The sequence below is a fragment of the Quercus robur genome, chromosome 1, assembly GCF_932294415.1.
Source record: "Quercus robur chromosome 1, dhQueRobu3.1, whole genome shotgun sequence".
Lineage (NCBI taxonomy): Eukaryota > Viridiplantae > Streptophyta > Magnoliopsida > Fagales > Fagaceae > Quercus > Quercus robur.
The window spans coordinates 6,022,990-6,045,459 of NC_065534.1; the positions used below are offsets into that span (position 1 = coordinate 6,022,990).

The 22,470-nt window shown below is 36.6% G+C and overlaps 1 protein-coding gene across 1 annotated transcript; it reads left to right on the top strand.

Moving 5' to 3' along the window:
* Window positions 1-5,521: 5,521 nt before the first annotated feature.
* On the top strand, window positions 5,522-14,285 carry LOC126717860 (conserved oligomeric Golgi complex subunit 1). Its single transcript, XM_050419794.1, has 6 exons — window positions 5,522-7,963; window positions 8,714-8,908; window positions 10,026-10,306; window positions 11,263-11,442; window positions 11,753-11,930; window positions 13,023-14,285. Exons 1-6 carry the CDS (start codon window positions 5,768-5,770, stop codon window positions 13,194-13,196), a joined length of 3,204 nt encoding a protein of 1,067 aa, XP_050275751.1. The 5' UTR covers window positions 5,522-5,767; the 3' UTR covers window positions 13,197-14,285.
* Window positions 14,286-22,470: the final 8,185 nt, after the last annotated feature.

Below are 22,470 nucleotides of genomic sequence, written 5' to 3' on the forward strand. Positions count from 1 at the left end.
CATCAATCACAATCAATCAAGTCCAATAAAATCACCTAGCATTAATAGGTCCAATTTGGTATCCATGCCATAGTTGGTGTGTAATTCCTTCTATAATAGACCTGTTGTGTTTTAAACACCTACCAATTGCAAGTTAATAAGTATTCCCCATGATGGGGATGAGGTTCTAAGAGGGAATGGCTATCAAATCAATGAATTGAGGCTTCAGAGCAAGAAGATTTTCCAATAAAGAGAGTTCCCAAAAACTAAAGTTTTTAACATTCTAACAACTATTCAACAATATCTAGATAAATCCCCAAGATTAGATGTGGCATTAATCTGACAAGCCACAAGCCATATTTTTATATAAATCTCGACTAGAAAGAGGTCCTTTGCTAAAAATAAATTAATTGTAGAATTTATGTTGCATAATATTAGACAGAAGCATGGTTTTTTTTTTTTTTTTTTTTAAGTTTATGTATGGTGGTAAAATTTTAGGTCACATGTTGCAATTCAAGAAACTTAATACACTTCCTGCCATTCTTCTAAGTAGACATACCATCATCCAAGGAAAAATTAAAGTTGAAATTCCTCCAACTTTCACAATCTGATCTCAAATCCTCTTAACTTTCACAGTCTGATATCAAATCAAAGCAACAACTTTAAAATAACAAAATTTTAAGTTTCAAACACAATCAATCCAAAACCATTGCCCTACTAAATTCAAGGGAAAATTAAATATGGACTTATCTTAATTTCCAAAACCTAGCTAAAATGACACAAAAATCTCAATAACTAAAATCCTAGATCACAATAAAAAGTAAAACTAGTACCCATCAAGATTAAACCAAAATTTAGAGTTGGGTTTTAAATATTTCTCGAAACCCACCTCAAATTATGCAACAAAGTTAGTGACTAACATTTCCAAATAGAAAGTGACAATGTTCTATTCCCAAAAAAGTATAAATAAAGGCAGTCCAAACCATATAAAAAAAACACAAAATGAAAGCACATCAAGTTTAATCCAAACCTATTTTAACAACCTTGTATGCTAAAATCATAAATAAATAAGAAAATGGAGTAAAACCCATATCATAATAATACCTTGGCAACTTTGATTTCAACCTCAAGCTCGTGAAAGTGGTTGTTTAATCTTCCAAACTTGTTAATGTTCTACTGGTCCTCCCAAGTCACCTCTGTTTCAGATCCTCCACCCTTTGTAAATCAACAATTTCAAATCAAATTCAAACCCACAGCACAACACAACAAATATGATTAACTATAAATTAAAAGGAACAAATAATAATTACATATCGTAATAAGATCTTTGTATGATTGGATACTTTATAATTTATAATTTAGGAATCGAAATCTATTAGAGTATACTTTTGAAAACTTCACATATAGCAACCAATAGCTTATAAATACAGCAAAAGAAACATGATTATAACACACTAAACTAACAAAACAAAAGCAAACTACAACGACAGGTGAATTATAAAAATTCCATTTAATCAATAAAGCCTAATAAAATTGGCAAAACAAATAAAAACTTAATCTTAATGTAAAATGTAAGAGTAAGTAAGACTATCAGAGGACCTACAAGTTCTTCCTTCCTACCAAAAAGAAACTTTTTGCTCTATTGCTCTCTAACCTCTTCTCTCAGGGATAATACTAAGACAAGTAGTGGAAGTCAATTTGTCAATTTTCCACAAACTTAAAATAGGAGGCCAATAATATTTGAGCACCTCTAGTCCTCTACTGTCTTCAAAACTCTCAAATGAAAGATTATTTGCCAAATAGTAACTGACAAGTGAACCCGCATGAAAAATGGAAATTTTTACAACACTAATGCTAACCCAGATAGGAAAAAGTTCACATTTTCATGCAGAAAAAGAAAAGTGAAACAAAAGGACAAGTGAGGTGGCCATAAAGCTAAAGAGGGAGACAATATTCAAAAGAGGAATGAAAACCTAGATGACCATTTCTTGAAATGAATAAGTGTGGATAGTCGGCAAAATTAAAGGGTCCAAATCCAATACTGTGTATAATGAGTGAAGAGAGAGTAAACCCAAAAAAAAAAAGAAAAAAAGAAAAAAGAAAAAAAAAAAAGAAACTTGAAACTTGGAAGGCTTTAGCCATAAACCTAGATAGAATATATGAAAAAAAATTGAAACTTGAAGGCACTCAGATTGAACTCATCCATAAGTACATAAACCCATTATTGAATATTGCTCATGTAATAGAATCTAAAACCAAAAATCAAAAATACATTCAGCATACAAAAAATCAAAAGGAAACCCATGTAACAAAGTGCAAGTGAACATATCACACACACACACACACAAACACAACAACACCATCCAAAATCTAAAACCAAACACAAAATGAGAAGGATGACTTACACAGAGATAACTGAGGTGTTGAGGGAGGCGAAGAGCTGAGGGAGATGAAGAGAGAACAACAACAGAGTAGGGTTTTTTTTTTTTTTTTTTTTTTTTTTTTTTTTTTTTTTTAAATTGGGTTGAAGTAGTATATTTATATGACCCGACATTGACCTGAACCCAAAAATAAGACCCGAAACCTGACCCGAATATTCTCAGACCCGCATAAAACCTGTCGAGTTGGGTTTTTGGGTGGGCCGAGTCCTTGCTCAGTCCTACCACCATGCTACCCACCAACACATTGCCTCCCCTACATATCCCAGCACCACCCATTGAACCATCAAACCAAAACCAAAACCACATTAAAATAAAATTAAAAAAAAAAACCATCAAACCATCAATTCAAACTAAACCAAAACCCTACATGTCCCATTTAAAAAAAAATCACCATTGGAGCCTCCAACGAAGCCATGCACAACACCCAAACCCAGAAGAACCACCATCAAATAACCAAGAGAAACCCACAAATCTACACACCACAACCCCACCTGACCCACAACTCCAAATCCACCACCTGACCCACGACCCACACAACCCACCGATCTAAACACATGCCACCACGGCACCACCTGACCCACGATACACTGATCTACCGATCCAAACCCATCACTTGACCCACAATTCCAAACCCACCACCTAACCCACAACCCACCGATCCAAACCCACACCACCACGATCTCTAATCTTCGCTGATCCAAAATCCAACCTTCACCTCCGACCTCCGCCACGCCGTGACCATGTCGTGATCACGCCGATCGCCATGCCATGACCACTCCAAATTTAACTTAGCTCTGGTGCAAGCCCTAAACGCGAGAGAGAGAGAGAGAGAGAGAGAGAGAGAGAGAGAGAGAGAGAGAGAGAACAAAAGGTCAAAAGCAATAATATATATATATATATATATTTTTTTTTTTTTGGTTTACAATTGTGCTACAGTGCCATCATACATTTAGGATGGCATTGTAGCACAATTGTAATTTTTTTTTTTTGCAATTGCAAGATTTTGCAAGATTGGGTAATGGGTTGTTTTTGTACCTTGATGCTAAAATATACCAACATATGGCATATAGAAGACCGAATGTGAATACTCTAACAAAGTAGGTTATATTTTCCTTTTTTTTGGGTAATTACACTCCCATCCCTTAAGGTTCGAGGGAATAACACTCCACCCCAAACTTAAATGAAAAAAACACCATTTTTTTAGGTTTGAAAAAAATTAAGGTTATGATTGGTAACAATTTTTGTTTTCTATTTTCAAAAACTTGTTTTTGAGAATATAAAGAAAACACATTTTTCTTGTATTTTTGAAATCAAAAACATGTTTGGTTAGTTGAAATTAAAAAAATAATTTTTGAAAAAAAAAATATAAAATACTAAAATATGTTGTTATTAGAATTTGAACTCTAATGTTAACTCATTAAATGAGACAGATTCATTAAATTAAATGCATATTTTCATTGAATTTTGAAAATTAAAAACTGAAAATAGTTTTTTGCATGTTTTCAATTTTCTTCACAAATTGAGTTTTGAGAACAGTTTTTGTTTTCTGTCTATTTTGAATTGCCAAACAAATTTTTTAGTTTCAAAAATATAAAATTGTTTTTGGAAACAAAAAATAAGGGGAAAAAATAGTTACCAAACATATCCTAACACTCCCACCATTTTGTTTATATTAGTAATGAAATATTTTGAATTTTTATCAGAATCTCTTTACAAGAGTTTAATCATAGTTAGTAAAAAAAAAACTAATAAATTTAGAAAAAAAACTCAAAATTTATCAAGTACCAGAACACTTGCAATAACAAATCACTCCATAACCCGTTGAAAAAATAAAAAGAAAATAAACAAAATTCACACTTAATATTTTAAATTAATGAATTTTGATTATGAAATAAGATAATTTTGGGTGAGTTCCAGTTAGTTTAATTGGTAAGATCTCTAATGGTTGAATAAGAGATCTGGGGTTCAATTCCCACCTACACCAAAAACCGATTAGTGTTTTACTTTGATGTTAAAAGACTATCATCAGGGGTAGACGCTATAGGTTAAAACTCTCTTAAGAAAAAAAATAAGAAAATAATTTTGGAAACTTGCCCTTTGCTTAAGGGTAGGTTAGTAAACAACATTTTTTAAACTAATTTAACAAAATTCGATCAATTGAATGTCAAGAGGGAGGGGGTGGAAAGTGTTTTTTCCCTTCAAGTTTTGAATGGAGTGTCATTTCCCCAAATCTCAAGGAAGAGTAATGTAGTGATTTTTTTTTTTTTTTTTTTAAGTGATAATTCGATTGTTGAGAGTGTAGGATTCGAACCTGGATATATTTATTAGAAACACCATAAGATGCTAGTTGAATTACAAGTAAGGCTATTCACGAATTGGCCTGGGTTGGGTTTGTGCTCAATTCGCTATTAACTAATTGAGTATCATATTATGTAACCCGTTTGAATCAAGTTTTTTGGTGATAGAATTGCCCTAAACTGCCATGGGTGTTTAGGTCAAGTGTGTTTTAGATTGAGCCACTTTTGGTTGAGCGGATTTATTAGGCTAGTTAGAGTTTGGACCGCCCTAACTACAAAACTATTGACATCTTATTTAATTTCATTCGCCTAATCTCCTTCCTTCTCACTTCTCATCCATGTGTTTGGTTTTTTTTTTTTTTTTAAACACTAGGCTCAAATTCCAATTACATTCGTCATTGACTTTTACTAATTTTCATGAGCAATCCTAGGACAACACTCTTTACAACATCTTTTTTTTTACAACCATTATATGCGGTGGACTATGATAAAGTTGTAACACAAAAGGATGCGGTTTTAAATTTATTATTTTTCACTGCTACATATTTTTAGAATTTCTAAATTTTCTTTCAGATTTGATCTCTCTCTCCCTCAAAGAGAATGGAATATTATGAATCCAATTGAATTGAATTTATGAAGTTTTATATCAATTTTTTTTTATATTTTTGTTATTTAATACTCATGCAATAATAATACAGATTATATATTATATATATAATTAAAACAGATATATTTGCTAGGATTATAGAATATAGGGAGATTAGATACCAAATATCTTCAAAAAAAGAAGATTTGTGCAACACAACAGTAAAAACGGCGTAGTTGCTTCATAACTAAATCTAGATTCTAGAGTCTAGACCAGACTTCATTTTCTCTCAGGTCTCTCCATTTTCCCGCAAAACAAAGAAAGAAAAACAACATCCTCTAAAACACACGGAAGAAGAAATGACAATAATCACACTTCAGATTTGATTTTATATAAAAATAAAATCCTCAAACCTCTTTTCTTTCACTTACTACTGATTCTGAGAGAGTGAAACAAATTTTACAATGCCACCTTCTTCAGCCTCAGCCGACGCCGAGTCACTATTCCGGACCAAAACCATACCCGAGATCCGAAATGTCGAATCCGCGACCCGCTCCCAGATCCAGCAGAAACAGGAGGAGCTCCGCCAACTCGTCGGGACTCGCTACCGCGATCTCATCGACTCGGCCGACTCAATCGTCCTGATGCAGAAGTCCTCCCAGTCGATCTCCGCCAACGTCTCCTCAATCTCCAGCACCATCCGCTCCCTCTCTTTCTCCTCCTCCTCCTCCGAAACCCCCAAGCTCATCATCCACCCTAACCCGGCCCGGACCCGAATCTACGGCATCGCGTGTCGGGTCAAGTACCTTGTTGACTCGCCGGAGAACATTTGGGGATGCCTCGACGAGTCCATGTTCGTCGAGTCCGCCGCGCGATACGTCCGCGCGAAGCACGTGTACCACACTCTAACCTCGACCTCGAGCTCCTCCTCCTCCTCCTCCGATGATCTCTCGGTTTTGTCGAATTTTCCTCTGCTTCACCATCAATGGCAGATCGTCGAGAGCTTCAAGGTTCAGATCTCGCAGCGGAGCCGCGAGCGGTTGTTGGAGCGAGAGCTTCCGATTTCGGCCTACGCCGATGCGTTGGCTGGCGTCGCCGTCATCGACGAGATTCATCCTAATCAGGTTCTTTCTCTGTTCCTCGAAACAAGAAAGTCGTGGATTTTGCAGAAATTGTTAGGTGTTTTCGATGATAATGGTGGTAGTGCTAGTTGTGATGCTGTGGTTTCTGTGTTTTGTGAGGTTTTGAGTATAATTCAGATTAGTATTGGTCAAGTTGGTGAGTTGTTTCTACATGTTTTGACTGATTTGCCTTTGTTCTATAAAGTCGTGTTGAGTTCGCCCCCGGCGGCTCAGTTATTCGGTGGGATTCCGAATCCAGATGAGGAGGTGAGGCTTTGGAACAAGTTTAGGGAGAAATTGGAGTCTTTGATGGTAATTCTTGATAAGGGCTATGTTGCTAGGACTTGTTCTGTGTGGTTGAAGGAATGTGGGCAAATGCTTGTGAAAAAGATTAATGGGAGGTATTTGATTGATGCGATTTGTAGTGGGGAAGAGCTTGCTTTGGCTGAGAAGTCGATAAGGGAGACTGTTGAGAGTAAGAAGGTGTTGGAAGGGAGTTTGGATTGGTTGAGGAATGTTTTCGGTTCGGAGATTGAGTTGCCTTGGAGTAGGATAAGGGAGCTTGTGTTGGAGGACGATTCGGATCTCTGGGATGAGATTTTCGAGGATGCTTTTGTGGGGAGGATGAAAGTGATTGTTGACACTGGGTTTGAGGATCTGACCAGGGTTGTGAATGTGGCAGATACGATTCATGCTATTGGGGAGATTTCTGGTGGGCATGGGCAGATTGATTTCCAGGGGTACTTGAACAGACCTTCTACGGGTGGTGGGGTTTGGTTTATTGACTCAACTGTTAAGAAGGCGGGTGTGCATTCTGGATTTAAAGCACCAGTGGAAGAGAATGATTTCCAGAGTTGTCTGAATGCCTATTTTGGCGCTGAAGTTAGTCAGATTAGAGATGCAGTAGACAGCCGCTGTCAGAGTGTTCTTCAGGACGTATTGAGTTTCTTAGAATCTCCAAAGGCAGCACTAAGGTTAAAGGATCTGGCGCCATATGTACAAAATAAGTGTTATGAAAGTATGTCGACTATATTGACACAATTGAAGCGTGAGATTGATAATTTATATGCAGCCATGGAAAATGCCAACAAGGAAGGTCAGCCTGTTCCACCTGCTATAACTGTTGAGAGATCTCTTTTCATTGGGAGACTCCTGTTTGCATTCCGAAACCACTCAAAACACATTCCGGTGATACTTGGTTCACCAAGGTTTTGGGTAAATGAATCTGTATCTGTAATTTTTGATAAGTTACCATTCTTGTTGAGACAATCCCGGGTGGCTGCTGATTCTCCTGTGCCTGATAGTCCTGGAAGACAATTGCCCATTGGCTCTAAAAGACAAACTTCATCGGCCGCTGCTGCATTGCGTGGAGCCATTGAAACTGCAAGCCCAAAACTTGAAGAATTTAGTAGAACTACACGAGATCTTTGCATTCGAGCTCACAACTTGTGGATATTGTGGTTATCAGATGAACTTTCAGTTTTTCTTTCTCGGGATCTTGGACAAGATGATGCGTTATCATCAACAACTCCCTTGAGGGTATGTGGCATTTTGCTTGATACACTGTCTTCTTAATCTTTTTTTCCCATATGCTTTTGTCATATTTAGGGTTTCATAAGTTTAATTAGGTAAGATGGGCTGCTAGTCTGGATATGAATGTCACCCTTGAAAGTTTGATTTCTAATAGTGAGAAAACCTAATTAGTTGTGGAAAAGGTTTATTAGTCCATGTTAAGATTACTCCTGGGTTTGGCTTATGTCAGAACTAAATGACTCATTTTAGTTTCTTGTTTTGGTCTGATTTTAATTGTTTGGCCTGCTAAACCCTTGTAATTTTGAAGAATGATGAGGAGTAAACAAATCCAATTTATTTTCTGGGATCATCATTAGTTAAATATAAAACGAGGTGGAAGCTATCCTTCATTTTGTTCTGGCAAACTAATTAGGAATCAGTAATTATTCAAGGAAGCAATTATGATAATTCTTTTACTTTGTATTTTGACTTTTGTGATGGGAAATAAAGTGGATTAAACTTTGGATCAACCTGCTAATAAATTTTGAAGTACTCAATTGAAATTATCACTAGTTAAGTAGAAGGAGGCAATTAAAATAGTTCATTTAGTTTCTGAGTAAGAGATATGAAATGACTTTGGATAGACGTGAAGCTCAACTAAACACCGAAAGCTTGTCTTAGCCAAAAACTGACAATATGGTTTGAATGCTATGTTGTTTGTGATATGCATTGTTAATTACTAAACCAAGCTAAACCATCTTTTGAACATTTTGGTAGGGCTGGGAAGAGACGGTAATCAAGCAAGAACAGTCTGATGAGGGCCAATCGGAGATGAAAATATCGCTGCCTTCTTTGCCTTCTCTTTATATTATCTCATTTTTATTCCGAGCATGTGAGGAAGTTCATCGAATTGGAGGTCATGTCCTTGACAAAATGATTCTGCAAAAATTTGCATTAAGATTATTGGAAAAGGTATGCGACTTGCTTGAGGATTTTGATTGATCTTCCTAACTGTTATGGCAATATATATGTATTATTTTTTGTCTCCAAATGTTTGTGCTTTACAATTGTTGAAGTGTACTCTGGTTCATTACACCCTTATTTGTAGTTATTTTTATATTCTAATGTTGATTGTTCAGATTTGAATAATGAGGTCATTTGCTTCTTCATCATCTTGTGATTTTTTTTTGTAAAGTACCTTGGACTCCTTTATTTTCTGGAAGCTGAATAATTAGGTCTTTGTTGACAACTTTCTCCCTCCATTTCCTTGTCACTTGTTCCTTTTGATGAGTCAACTTCCTTGGATCTTCTTCTGTTCATCCCTTATAAGGTTCTAGTTTTGCCTGTTCATTATGGATTAATAAGCTCTGGAGAATGTTGTGTCCCTTCTTGACTAGTCTCTTGCTCATTTGGTTTCTAGCTTGACAAACCAGCAGCTGGTTTTGTACAGGTCACTTGATTGACATAGGAACCCTTCTGTCATTGTTTTGTTTGGTCTTATCAGATGAGAAAAGGCATGAAGGATATATCATGTTATTTGGCTTTCCCTTTGATGGACGTGCATAGGGGATCTACTTTTCCTGCAATTCACTGGACATGGGTACTGTCCACAAGTAAAAAGTGAAAAAGAGGTGGCTGTAATAAGCTGCTGTTACCTTTGCCAATGTATTGCTCTTTATGGATCAAAGTGTTTTCCTCTTATTTGATTTCTTCTTGATATCTTCTCTGGAACAAGTTTTCCTTTCTTCATAGATCAAACTCATCACATCATCTGAATTTCTAAGCATGCTAATGATCTTATACACAAATAATTGATATTTTCACTCTAGAAAGTGTTTTAAATTACTTTAAGCTGAAGTTATTCAAGAACCTTTCTGAACTACATAAGAATCTTCCCCCCCCTCTCTCTCTCTCTCAGCAGACTAGGTGTTTACCAGTGATTCCTTCTATAAAATGTTAATTTTTTTTTTTCTCTTTTTCTCTAGTGTTGGTCCATTATGTTGCTAAGTCAGTTTCAATTCTTTGGTGGTATAAGAGCATCCCCTAATTACTTTTGTTTGTGCATATTGAATGCAATGTTTCCATGTAGGTAATTGATATTTATGGGGATGCTCTTTCTACTAGAGAGGCTGGTGGATCTCAACTGTCAGAAAAAGGAATTTTGCAAATTCTATTAGACTTGAGATTTGCTGCTGATGTTCTTTCTGGGGCTGATTCCAATATGACTGAGGAATTCTCTGACAGCCAAAAGCCAAAGTATCCTTTTAGACGGAAGCAAGAACAAGGCCAGAAGAAGTCTGTCATTAGAGAGCGTGTTGATGGGTTGGTAAACCGTCTTTCACAAAGATTGGATCCCATAGATTGGCTTACGTAAGTTCCTTTTCTTGTATACAGAGTTTGAATTTTAATCTTTTTTTACTCATATTAAATGTTGAAATTTCGTAAAGATGTCATCTCTAAAGTTAGGATTGGAGACACAGTATGTTTTACTTGTTTCTTTGTTGCACATGTTTACTCTCAAAGGATTATCAATATTCACCTGGAACTGGAAGCTGTAAAGAAGATCTTTTGGCTAAATGGTCATGGTTGATATTGTCAACTTCAATGTGTGACCATAGTACCAAAGTGGAAAAAATCGAATCCTAGACATAAATGGCATATGATTGTGAAAAAAGTTTGGAATGCTAGAAAATGTGGGGAGAACCACATTTTGATGCAAAGTGAAGATGAAACGCTGTTGAATTGTCTATACTGGTAGCCAATGTACTGAACAAGATATTAAGATTACGATACCAAAATGGGTTAATTAATTCATATGTTGATCACTTTGGCTGCAATGCATCACACTTTCTTGCTTTTTGTTGATAATGGAACTTTTTAATGGTTAATTCTATGAGGTTTGTTGAGTTTTGTTTTATTTCTGCAAGGTTTGAATGAAGCATGATGTTTCAAAATTTTATACATTTTTTAAAATAAAAAAATAAAAAATCTATCTGTTGCATTGCAAACTTGAAGTTGTAGAAATGATAAACAATATGATGAGTAATTTGTTTTGTTTGTGGATACAATAAAAGGAGATTGCTATGAGTCTTGTTTAGGATAAAACAGAGTACTTATATTAAGTGCACAGCAAAAAAATTCTTTGGCAGAACCACCTAAAAGTAGATCTCTCTAAAAATGTGCCATCCAACACCTAGATTCCTAGAGGTTTTTGTCCTGATGGTGTTCCTGTCAATCAGAAATTACTTTTATATTTATTTCTGTATATCATTTTATTTGACTATTAAGGTTTCATTTGATTTGATAGTGTTTCTGTCTTTTCAAAGGTATGAGCCATATCTCTGGGAAAATGAGAGGCAATCATACCTACGGCATGCTGTCCTCTTTGGATTCTATGTGCAACTTAATCGAATGTACACGGATACTGTTCAGAAGCTGCCTACTAATTCAGAGTCCAATATTATGAGATGTTCTACAGTTCCTCGCTTTAAATATCTTCCAATCAGGTTAGTGTTCTACCCTTTTAGTTTTTCTTGTCCATAATTAGATAGAGTGCATGGGTGTGTGGGTAGATATTCAAATAAATATTTGTATGTTATCTTATTTTATCAACTAGTACCAAATACCAAACCTGAACCGAGGTTCTAAACAAACTAATTTGTACTGAATGATAAATTAATCTCGTCTATTTTAGCATTGTTGTCATCTCTCACTCTTTCTCTTCAACTAATCACTCCCAATTCAATACAATCATTGCATGGGCTATAAATACTCTAAAAAAGCTTTCTGACTTTCAAATCCATCTTGGTTATCCAGTGCTCCAGCGTTATCTTCAAGAGGCACAACTAAGACATCTATAACAGCACCTTCAGATGATATCTCTTCAAGAACATCCTGGAAAGCTTATACAAATGGTGATCTTTCCCGAAAGATGGATTTGGATGATAACTCCAGTTTTGGTGTAGCGGCACCATTACTAAAATCTTTCATGCAGGTAAGGCTGCTGTTTATCTTTTTGTGTGTGCCTTATGGTTGCATTTTCACATATAAAACATTGCCTTTTAAGATTTCATATGCTATTTCATGAAATTCAACATGTTAGGAAATATGTAAACTATCACAATGAAACCAATGGCACTCATGATAGGAACTGAAGTAGTTTGATTTTAAATGTTTCTCCCTGAACATGGTGTACTTGGCACAAAAGAGATCTTGGGCAGTTTCAAGGAGAGACTGCCATCTTTTCAAAAAAAAAAGAGGAGGAGAAACTGCCATAAAATTGGTGATTTGACTTTCATATGGTAATTTTGAGATAGCAAAGTTGTGCATGTATTTGGTGGTATTTATGGAAGAATGCCTTTGTTGATCATGTGTTGGTGGTATAGTCTTTTTAGGATTGAATTAGTTCACTTAAAAGCTAAATAGTTTAAAAACATTGTGTACATGTTATAGAGTTCCAAGTTACAAATAGGTTGGTGTGGGCCATAATTTGAGTTTATATGCTAGTGTGGCCTCTTTACCTAGGAATTTGAACTCATGGGTTGGATGCTATAATATGGGAGTAGAGCTTGGTTTCTGTATATTTTCGAATTTACATGTTAGACTAATTTGTGTCCGTTATTGCATTTGTTTAGCTGATTGGGCCCTTTTATTTATCTTTTTGTTTCTGTTGGGCCCGAGCATAAGAGTAGGTGTTAGAGAGTCCCATATCAGTTGTTATGAGTTGGGATTATCTACTTATTGGATCTCTTCATCCCATTTCCTAAGTTTTTTGGTCAGATGCTCTAACTAGAAGTTCACTATGCTAACTACAGATGTAAATAATTGTCACTTTTTTTCCCTGCAATGAGCTTGCATACAGAATCTCATAGCTATTAGATATTGGCATTGGATTATTCCATGCAATAACAATACATTAGTTGATTTACTTCTCTTCTGTAACAAGTGATTGAGATGGAAATCTTGCAAGTAATTCTGTAGATTGTTATTCTTGAATGAAGATATATAATATAATTAATGGCCTTGTCTTCTATGTAAATATGGTTTCAATGTTTCAATGTTAAAATGCTTTCCTTGTAATGGCCAGGTTGGAAGCAGATTTGGAGAGAGCACATTCAAATTGGGATCCATTCTAACAGATGGACAAGTAGGTATATTCAAGGATAGATCAGCAGCTGCCATGTCAACATTTGGAGATATATTACCTGCCCAAGCTGCAGGTCTTCTTTCGTCCTTCACAGCTTCCAGATCAGACTCGTGATTGCCCACTGGATCCTTCACACCTGTGTCTTGTTCTGTCCATGGATATTCAGTTTGGGAGCAACGGTGGAGTTCGCTAAACACATAAGGACCATGATACAAAAAAGTAAGTCACCATCCCATCCCTAGTAGCAAAGATTATGCATATGTATAGATAGGAATCAAGAAATTTTGAGAGAATTTTCCTAGAAGTGAGAAGATGGGGATCAAAGAGTTGGAAGTTGTGTTCAAATAAAAAAGATGATATAGTTCAAATATAAATTGTTGTCCAAGATCTGCCATCTTGTTTATTTTTTCCCCTTAGTTATTGTGAAGTTAGAAATGTATGAAGTACATAGAGACCATCACTTTACTGAAAAATTACAGAAATAAAGAATGTGAAGCCCTGTAGGTGAAGTTTTCTTTGGTTAATGTTAAGAGGCAGAAGATGTGGTGCAGAGGGGAAGCTCTAGCTACTTGTTGTTGGTCATTTTGTTCTTTATGGACGTAGCCCACCAAGTGAGACTTTGTTTCTAGTGAAGTGGTTTCATATTTATGGCAATTGGACAAAGATATGGGGTTGTTCCCCGTAAATGTATGTGCAAGATGGACATCAAGAGCTTGTGTGGTTCATCATCAACTGGTCAAGACGGTAGCCTTCCTTCTCTTTATCACATTTATTGGATCCAATGAAGGATATTGCAGAAGACATTGCATGGTTGGTAGCTAAGATCTGAAGCAGTGATATTGAGTGCTTTATTGCTCAACGGATTCGGTCAGAGTTGTATGGAAGTCTTTTCAGAGATTGGGGGTTTTGATGGCCGTAGGTTTAGTTCTTTGGGGCTTGATCTCTTGTTAGTTTTATTCTTTCATATTCATTTCATCTGTTTAAAATGATACTTCGTATACCGCCTATGTATTCTTTCCTTTTGTGCACTTGGCACCACAATTTTAAATGTTACCTTTAGTCAAAAGAGCAAAACCAAAACGAAGAGAGACCATTATTGTGTGGAACGAAACATAGCAGGTCCCACCTGAATTGCTTTGCATGTTTTGATGGACAAAATACTTTTCTTGAGAATGTTGTGTCTGGATCCTTTGTTTAATTGTATATTGGTTGCTGTGGTGTAAGCGATAAATTTTGTTAAAAGAACTTTAGTTATGAAAAACAGCATTTAGCCAAAGCAGATACTGCTGAACAATATTTGGCTTTGTATTGTGTTCAAGGTTATAAACTGACATTTGTTATTAAGCTTATAGGGTCATTTTTGTTCTGTGAAATAACAATACCCAATGAGGTCTAGCAAAATAGACAGTGCCATTTATTATACGTGACACAAAACATATGGCACAATTGCAAAATCATTTACGTGATGTTTATGAGTGTGTCGAAGTTTGGATTTTGGAAGCTATATATAAAACCAAGTCCTATTGGAAATTTGGAATTCTGAGGACTATTTAGACCTACATCTGGTTCATGAACTATTTTCGATGGTAAGAGCATTCATATCAATTCATGCAAAAATTCATATCTATTTTAGCATAAGAACCTACTTTTTCTATCTTAAATACTCATTTTTAACATCCCATATCAAATTATCTTTTCTCCACTAGATTTCATCAAAATATCAATTTTTTTTTTAAATTTTTTTTATTTCTTCACACATAACAACCACAATTTACTCTCTTTCTTTATCCACTAGATACCCTTCCTTCATTTTCGGGATACTTAAAAAAAAAAATACAAAATGAATAATGCCAATATAAATTTACGTAATTACAGTAACAACAATGTATATTTTTTCACAATTTTGCATAGATTAATGTAGATGAATTTTGGGCTTAATTGGTAAAATGTGATACTTTTTCTATTATACAAGTATTGATGTGAGTGCTCCAAGACGTTATTGTTATTGGTTTAAATGAAAATTGAACTGAGACATCCATCCTGACTTTGCATGGAGTTTGAAAGATAGGAAGCTTTTACGTTTTCCAAAAGAAGATGAGATTAGCTTAGCCCAAATAATTTGTTAATTAGTGCAATTTCCATGGAATTTGGTCCCAAAAACCTAATCCTAGGGAGTGGTTCTGGTGCCACTACTTTGTGCACAACTCGCCCACGTGGCGAGTTGTGATTGGTGGAGGGGTAACACCATCACCCTTCCACCAATTACAACTTGCCACATGGGTGAGTTGTGCACAAAATTGTGCATAAAGTAGTGGCACCAGAATTTTCCAATCCTAGCCTTTTACATTCAAGGCCTGGGAAAGCTGCACACTAAATCTCATTTGCAACATATATATGATTTGCTATTGGGCTCATATTGCACAGATGAATTGCCAAAGGAACCAAAACCCATTTAACAAAAAGGCCCCTCACCAACTGGTTTTAATACAATTTAGTCACAATTTTGGATTTGGATTGGAAGAAGGTTGTTAATTCGGTTTTAATGATTGTTTCAGTCTGTTTGTTTAAACGAAATATTTCAATACTGATTTATTTTAGTGAACTATTTCGATGTTGATGTTAATATTATAAAATTTTATTTCTAACTCAAAATAAATATACTTAAAAATTCATCACCACAACAATTATTAATTCAAATCTAAATAATTCACAATCTTAACATCACAATTACATAACAAAGATATTTATAATATCATAGTACATACTAAAGAGTTCACTAATTTAAGATTAATCAATAGCTTAGCCTAATAAAATCAAATTTCAATTAGAAATCAAGAAGAAAATTATAATAAATAAAATAATAACTTGAATTGCTTAAAATTTCTCATGGCAATAATACCAAATAAAAAAATCAAATTTAAATCTGATATTTTATGAAGGAAATTTTTTAAAAAAAGGACAGAAAAAATATTTGTTTGGCCATATAACTGGTCGTAATTTAGTGATACGAGCAAAATGAACCGCTATAGATTGGAATTTAAGCCAAAGTAGAATAAGGGAAATAATTTGTACCGTTTAACTAACTAAAACTAAAATATTCAACCGCTCTAGCCAGAATAAAATGAAATTGATAACTTTGATTTAGAATATGCTAATCAAATTTATGTGATATTTTAAAAGAACTAATTATTATTTGAATTCTTCTAGACTCTCATATTAATTGGAATTACTGGATCAACTTATTATATGCTCAATGTGTGACTTAATACATATGCTTAGATCAAATGATTGATGTTTCACATTCTAAATCCTTGCTATAAGATAGCACATAAACCACCCACCCACCCCACCTCAAAAAAAGAAGAAGGCAAGGAGTTACCTCAATTTCGAGTAATGTACCAATGAATGTGGTTATTAATTCAATACTTAACTTCAAGTAGTTTTTTGATATGTGAGTAAACATGTCATCTTCACTTAATATGAGTCATTAGTCGGTGAACATGTTTATAATTATTTTTTTAATTGAATAAAAAAGGATGAGGGATAATCAACTGTGAAAATTGTACCTAAGCTAAGTAAGACCATAGAAAATCAATATTTTTAGATAAACTATCAAATTGTTTAATTTTTTAAATATATTTTTTCATATAATCTACCTCACATACTCTTATGACATATATTTTTTTATATATTACCAATAAGTTTTACTTATGGGTTTTGATGATCATGGTCACTCGTTTAGCATAACAAATTATTTTTCATCAAGATCTGAGGTTGAGGTTAGCAAGAGCAAAAATCCTACCTAATAAATCAATGAACAAAGTCAAATTTGAGAAGATATCTTACAGTCTTACTCCCTCCAATCTAGGATCCTTGTATGTCAATAGCATTTTTAATAGACACTTTGTTAGTTTAACTGGTTATTTTATGCTCTATCCTTTGCAAAAAACAAGAGAATGCCATGCACATGCCTTTTTGTTATCCCATTAGCCATTAGTCTAATAATAAGATACATAATTGATCTTTCATCTTCATTTTCTATGGGAGTGGAGAAGTTCCCATTATCGAGAGTATGCAAGTGGTTGTCTACTTGAAAACATTTTTCTTCCTGTTGTATCTCTCTCTCTCTCTCTCTCTCTCTCTCTCTCATTATTACTAATAACTTTATCTCCGCTAGAAATGTATAATCACAAAAACTGCTAAAAAAGATTAACCTAGTAATTTTTTTTTCCCTTTCACATAGTTATCTTTGTTGAAAATATTAAGAAGTGTTAATTAAACTATAAAACTCTTAGCTACACCAAACTTTTTTCAGGATAAATAAATGACAATCTTTCCAAAGTTTTACAAAAGTAAAAGCCCCACCTTCGAGATTTGTGATAAATATAAGAAGTACAATAAAATTCCTACATTGTCTTTGAGTTATTTTATTTTTTTGGACTTAACTTGTCTTGGTTAGGTGATAAAGGACTTAACTTGTCTTGGTTAGGCGATAAAGTTCCTAATTTGTTTTTGGCTTATCAATGAAGTCAAAATAGGAATGCTTACTCAAGCGCAAAGTAAGTATTTCCTTGTATATTCGTTATGTTTATAACAAATCTCATAAATGAATTTTTCTTTGGACAAAGTTTAGTTACAAAGAATTGATTATAACTTTAGGTTATAACATTTTTCAATATTTTTTTTATTAGATGTGAATTTTGACAAATTTACCATTGGATTACGTATTCTTTTTATATCCTCCATACTTACAAAATTTCTAAAAAATTAAAGATCAATACCTATGTTACCAATAAATTGTTTAAATTGCAAGTTTTTGTAATTTAAAATTATGCATAGAATATAAGTTTATAGATTATATAGTAAATAATATTCGATTGACACAAAATTTGACATGTGTATTAAGAGCGTAAAGAACATACAGTTCAATAGTTAAATTTTCAAAATATATAGTTGTGGGGCCCGACAACAGATGGGCCAGATCCACCTGTTTATAGGAAGACTTAAGGCCCAAGCCGAAGAAGATAGTAGTCCAAGCCCAATAACGCAAAGCATCAATGGGCCAGAGAAGCCGCCGAGGAGGGTACAGCCCTCGGCTGGCCCAGAGCTACACTAAGGAAAGGGGCAAAAGCGGCATATGGATAATCTTGTAAGAAATCTAAAATATCTAGGAAAGGCTGCCCATACTACCTGCCCTAGACAGAGCTTTGCCTCTCACAGAGTCGTGTTTCTTGAGCCTACTCAACCACTCCCCATCAACTCGGGTCTAAAACTGATGGGACAAGTATCAGTCTTGGAAAGTTCGACCCTACACGTGGACGAAGGAAATTGAATGCATGCTAATATAAAAGAAAAATATGCAACCTAAAGAAAGGGGCCCTTGGGGAGAGAGAGGGGAGATCCTTCCAGAGAAAAGGGCCAAAAGGGTGAATACCCCTAAATGATGCAGGAAGAACTTAACAAAAACACAGCCGAGTAATCACGACTTAGCCTTTCGATCCCACTCTCTACAAATGATATTGTACGGGCCCATTTACGTGCGAACCCAACTCAACTGCGGTTTAACGCAAATCGTGTGCCTACAATTGGCGCCGTTTGTGGGGAGGCTTGCGTGTTAGCTCGAGCGGTGGCGAGGTTGAGCTTCTGTCGAACAAGGGACTATGAGGACGCCTGTATCACCGGCGACACATTGTTGCTATTCCAACATAGGCTCCCACTAGGGGCTACGTTCCACGGTGTCAACGACATGGGCAAGCCTAGGGGCTTCAAACATCAGGCTGACTTCCTCCACCTTATTCGAGGAGCAAAACCTTCGGAATAATAAGCAAGTAAAGAAGCATGCAAGTTTTGGACAGAACCAAGGCCTTGCATGGTCCTCGGACCCAAGCCTCTGGGGAAACCAACTACTTAAAAAGAAGCATGCCAGTTTTGGACAGAACCAAGGCCTTGCATGGTCCTCGGACCCAAGCCTCTGGGGAAACCAACTACTTAAAAAGAAGCATGCCAGTTTTGGACAGAACCAAGGCCTTGCATGGTCCTCGGACCCAAGCCTCTGGGGAAACCAACTACTTAAAAAGAATCATACAAGTTTTGGACAGAACCAAGGCCTTGCATGGTCCTCGGACCCAAGCCTCTGGGGAAACCAACTACTTAAAAAGAATCATACAAGTTTTGGACAGAACCAAGGCCTTGCATGGTCCTCGGACCCAAGCCTCTGGGGAAACCAACTATTTAAAAAGAATCATACAAGTTTTGGACAGAACCAAGGCCTTGCATGGTCCTCGGACCCAAGCCTCTGGGGAAACCAACTACTTAAAAAGAAGCATGCAAGTTTTGGACAGAACCAAGGCATTGCATGGTCCTCGGACTCAAGCCTATGGGGAAACCAAATACAAAAAATTTTTGGACAGAACCAAGGCATTGCATGGTCCTCGGACTCAAGCCTATGGGGAAACCAAACAAAAAATTTTGGACAGAACCAAGGCATTGCATGGTCCTCGGACTCAAGCCTATGGGGAAACCAAATACAAAAAATTTTTGGACAGAACCAAGGCGTTGCATGGTCCTCGGACTCAAGCCTATGGGGAAACCAAATACAAAAAATTTTTGGACAGAACCAAGGCGTTGCATGGTCCTCGGACTCAAGCCTATGGGGAAACCAAATACAAAAAATTTTTGGACAGAACCAAGGCATTGCATGGTCCTCGGACTCAAGCCTATGGGGAAACCAAGTACACAAAAGCGCCATCGGAGTTCCCTAATTCCCAGTCGATTGCTCGGATGGATTATTTATAAATCATCAGCCTTGGACGATATTCACGCGCTTATCACAGAATATCCAACTGATATCCCGGTTAGTTTCTTAAGTTTGATTTATTACAAATTATCGATATAATGCCTGATAGTGCTGACAGATGAGAGTTGATTAGATTATGCTTCAAAGTAGCTTTATCACAAATATTCTCAAAGCAACACATACATAAAGCACATTCGTTCACAAAGTTGTGTTGCCCATTAGATCAACGCTTAAAACATGTAAATCAATTTCCATTTTTATTACGATGAAGAAATAGTACAGTGTACAAATGAAAAGCTGGAATCAGCCTACGTCAAAGCTTACTACATAAGCAAGAAAAAGAAAAATACAAGAAAGCTGGAGAAAGCTGAGGAGGTATGTCGGAGGAAAGGTTGGCTACAGCTCCGAGACCTTATTCTTCCCCCGCACCCTTGCATGCCCATAACTCAGGCAGCCAAAGAGACCCAACTTGAACCTGACACCGTTGAAGAAAAGGTGCAGGGAGTTGGAGGTGGTGGGCCTTTCTCTAAATATACGCCTGCCGCAAAGCAGAGGCGCTGATGGAGGAAAATCTTTCTTCTGCCATACCAAAGTGCTGGCATGAACAGAGCCTGCTTCGGATTTTGACTAAAAGAGGGAGAGACGTCGTTCCCCCTCGGTGGAGATGGAGTACTCTCCTGAACTTGTGCTTCCTGTGCCCATACCTTACTGTTATAAGCCTCATGAAGACACGGCGCTTCTGCGGCGGAGACAGTTCTTTCTTCCCAACCCTCACTTTCAACATGTTATGCCAAGAAAGGAGAACTCCGGATATGGAAGCCGTGATGTGGGAGAAAATCTGAAGGATTTGTGCGTATATAAAGCAACTTTCTCTCCTTCCCATTTATTGGAAAAGACAAGGTGATGGCAGTCAACTCACGTGGCGTCCCAAGAAACGCTACAGACAAAACAGTCCTGGCTCAACTTCCAACATCAACTGCAACCACAAGATTAAAGAGCCTCGTAAAGGCGCACCTCGGTCACCGTGACATCAGAGAGTACCACGTGGCCAGAAGTTGCAGAAATATCTCTTAATTCATGGGCTAGGTGGATTCGTGGCCCCGGGCCCGCTTTGTGTAAGGGCCCAGGTACTGTGGCCGACGCCGAGCAGTGGCCATGGCCGAGGACAACCCCTGTTTGGCACCTCGGGAAATGCTCAAAGAAAGGGAAAATCTGAACTCAAAGTCTTGGACAGAACCTGAGGCTTGCATGATCCTCGGACTCAAGCTAAAAGGGAAAACCAAGTACCGATAAAGACACAAGTCTCGGACTCAAGCCTAAGGGAAAGGTCAAGTACATAAGATAAAACGCATAAGTCCTGAGCAAAACCTAGGTTTTGCAAAGTCCTCGGACTCAGGCTTCCTGGGAAATCAACTGCCCGAATGAAGAAATTGCTCGGCTTAAATACTGGAAAAGGCTAAGGCTCGCATATCATGGAGATGGCAGAACAACCTAATGATCGTCAACCTAAGGAGGCCATTCATCCGGTGGGTAACATGTCCTCGGATAACTACTTCTTACACCTTATCGAGCATTTAATACCCATCACGGCTAATTTTAAGATAAGTCTCATTCCTTACTGGTCGGACTGTTATATTGAATAATAATTTTGTTAAAGTTATCTTGGCATCTTTTTATCAACGATTACTTTGGCCTTAGTTATTATTGATTCAAATGCTATACTATTATGCCGAGCAGCGCTTTCACATTTGTTAGAATATATAAACAAGACATACGAAATAGAGTAACAATAACTTTTATTAATATGAAAAATTGTTACAACGTACAAGGAAGGGCTTAAACAAGCCTATACAAAAAAATGAACTGCTAAGACAGTAACAACATCCGTAATGCAAATAAGTGAACCATCAGGTGTCTTCTGAACTCGCCTTCAAAGTCTCTCTGAAATCTATACCTCAGTACTGCTCATATCAGGAGAAGAACCTTATACAAAAATAATGAAGGATAAGGAAGAAGAATTGGAACACATGGAAGCACTTCAGCAAGCTCTTGTCACTGAAGAAAGTAAGGGAAAAAGAAGATGGAGGACATGAGTAGGAAGGAGGAGAAGAAGAGGGAAGCAATGAAAAGAAAGTAAAAGGAGCAAAAGAGGGAGAAGGGGAGCCATATTAGGTATGCTCATGAGAGAGCGGATGGAGATGACAAGGGAAGTTTTCGACCCAGTCACACCGGAAGTAAGGTGTGACGAGTCCCTGTTTCGGATTTTGGCTAAAAGTATGGGGAGACAAATCTTGAGTCTCCGCCATCCTTGCCCTGACCGAGCCATCTCAAGTTTTGTTAGGGCATGGCGTTTCTGGAAAAGGAAGGATTCATTCATGGCCGACTACTATGGTGGATGTATTATTGGATTAGGAGTAACCAGATGGAAGAAGTGAACTATAAGAAGGGCCTAAGGGATTCAGATATGAAAGAATCACCTCTGGATTTCTCTCTTTATATAAGGGAGTAAAACAGGGGCACGTAACACGTTCTGATCCTCAAGGAAATCTGCGAATAAATGCGCATTCATTTCATTCCCCCACGTTATCAGTA

What these genes read in the sequence shown, in the direction of transcription:
- LOC126717860 (XM_050419794.1), top strand. Translation starts at nt 5,768, where the DNA reads ATGCCACCTTCTTCAGCCTCAGCCGACGCCGAGTCACTATTCCGGACC. An exon ending in CATCAACAACTCCCTTGAGG is followed by an intron (nt 7,964 to 8,713) that starts GTATGTGGCATT and finishes ACATTTTGGTAG; the next exon opens with GGCTGGGAAGAGACGGTAAT. An exon ending in CATTAAGATTATTGGAAAAG is followed by an intron (nt 8,909 to 10,025) that starts GTATGCGACTTG and finishes GTTTCCATGTAG; the next exon opens with GTAATTGATATTTATGGGGA.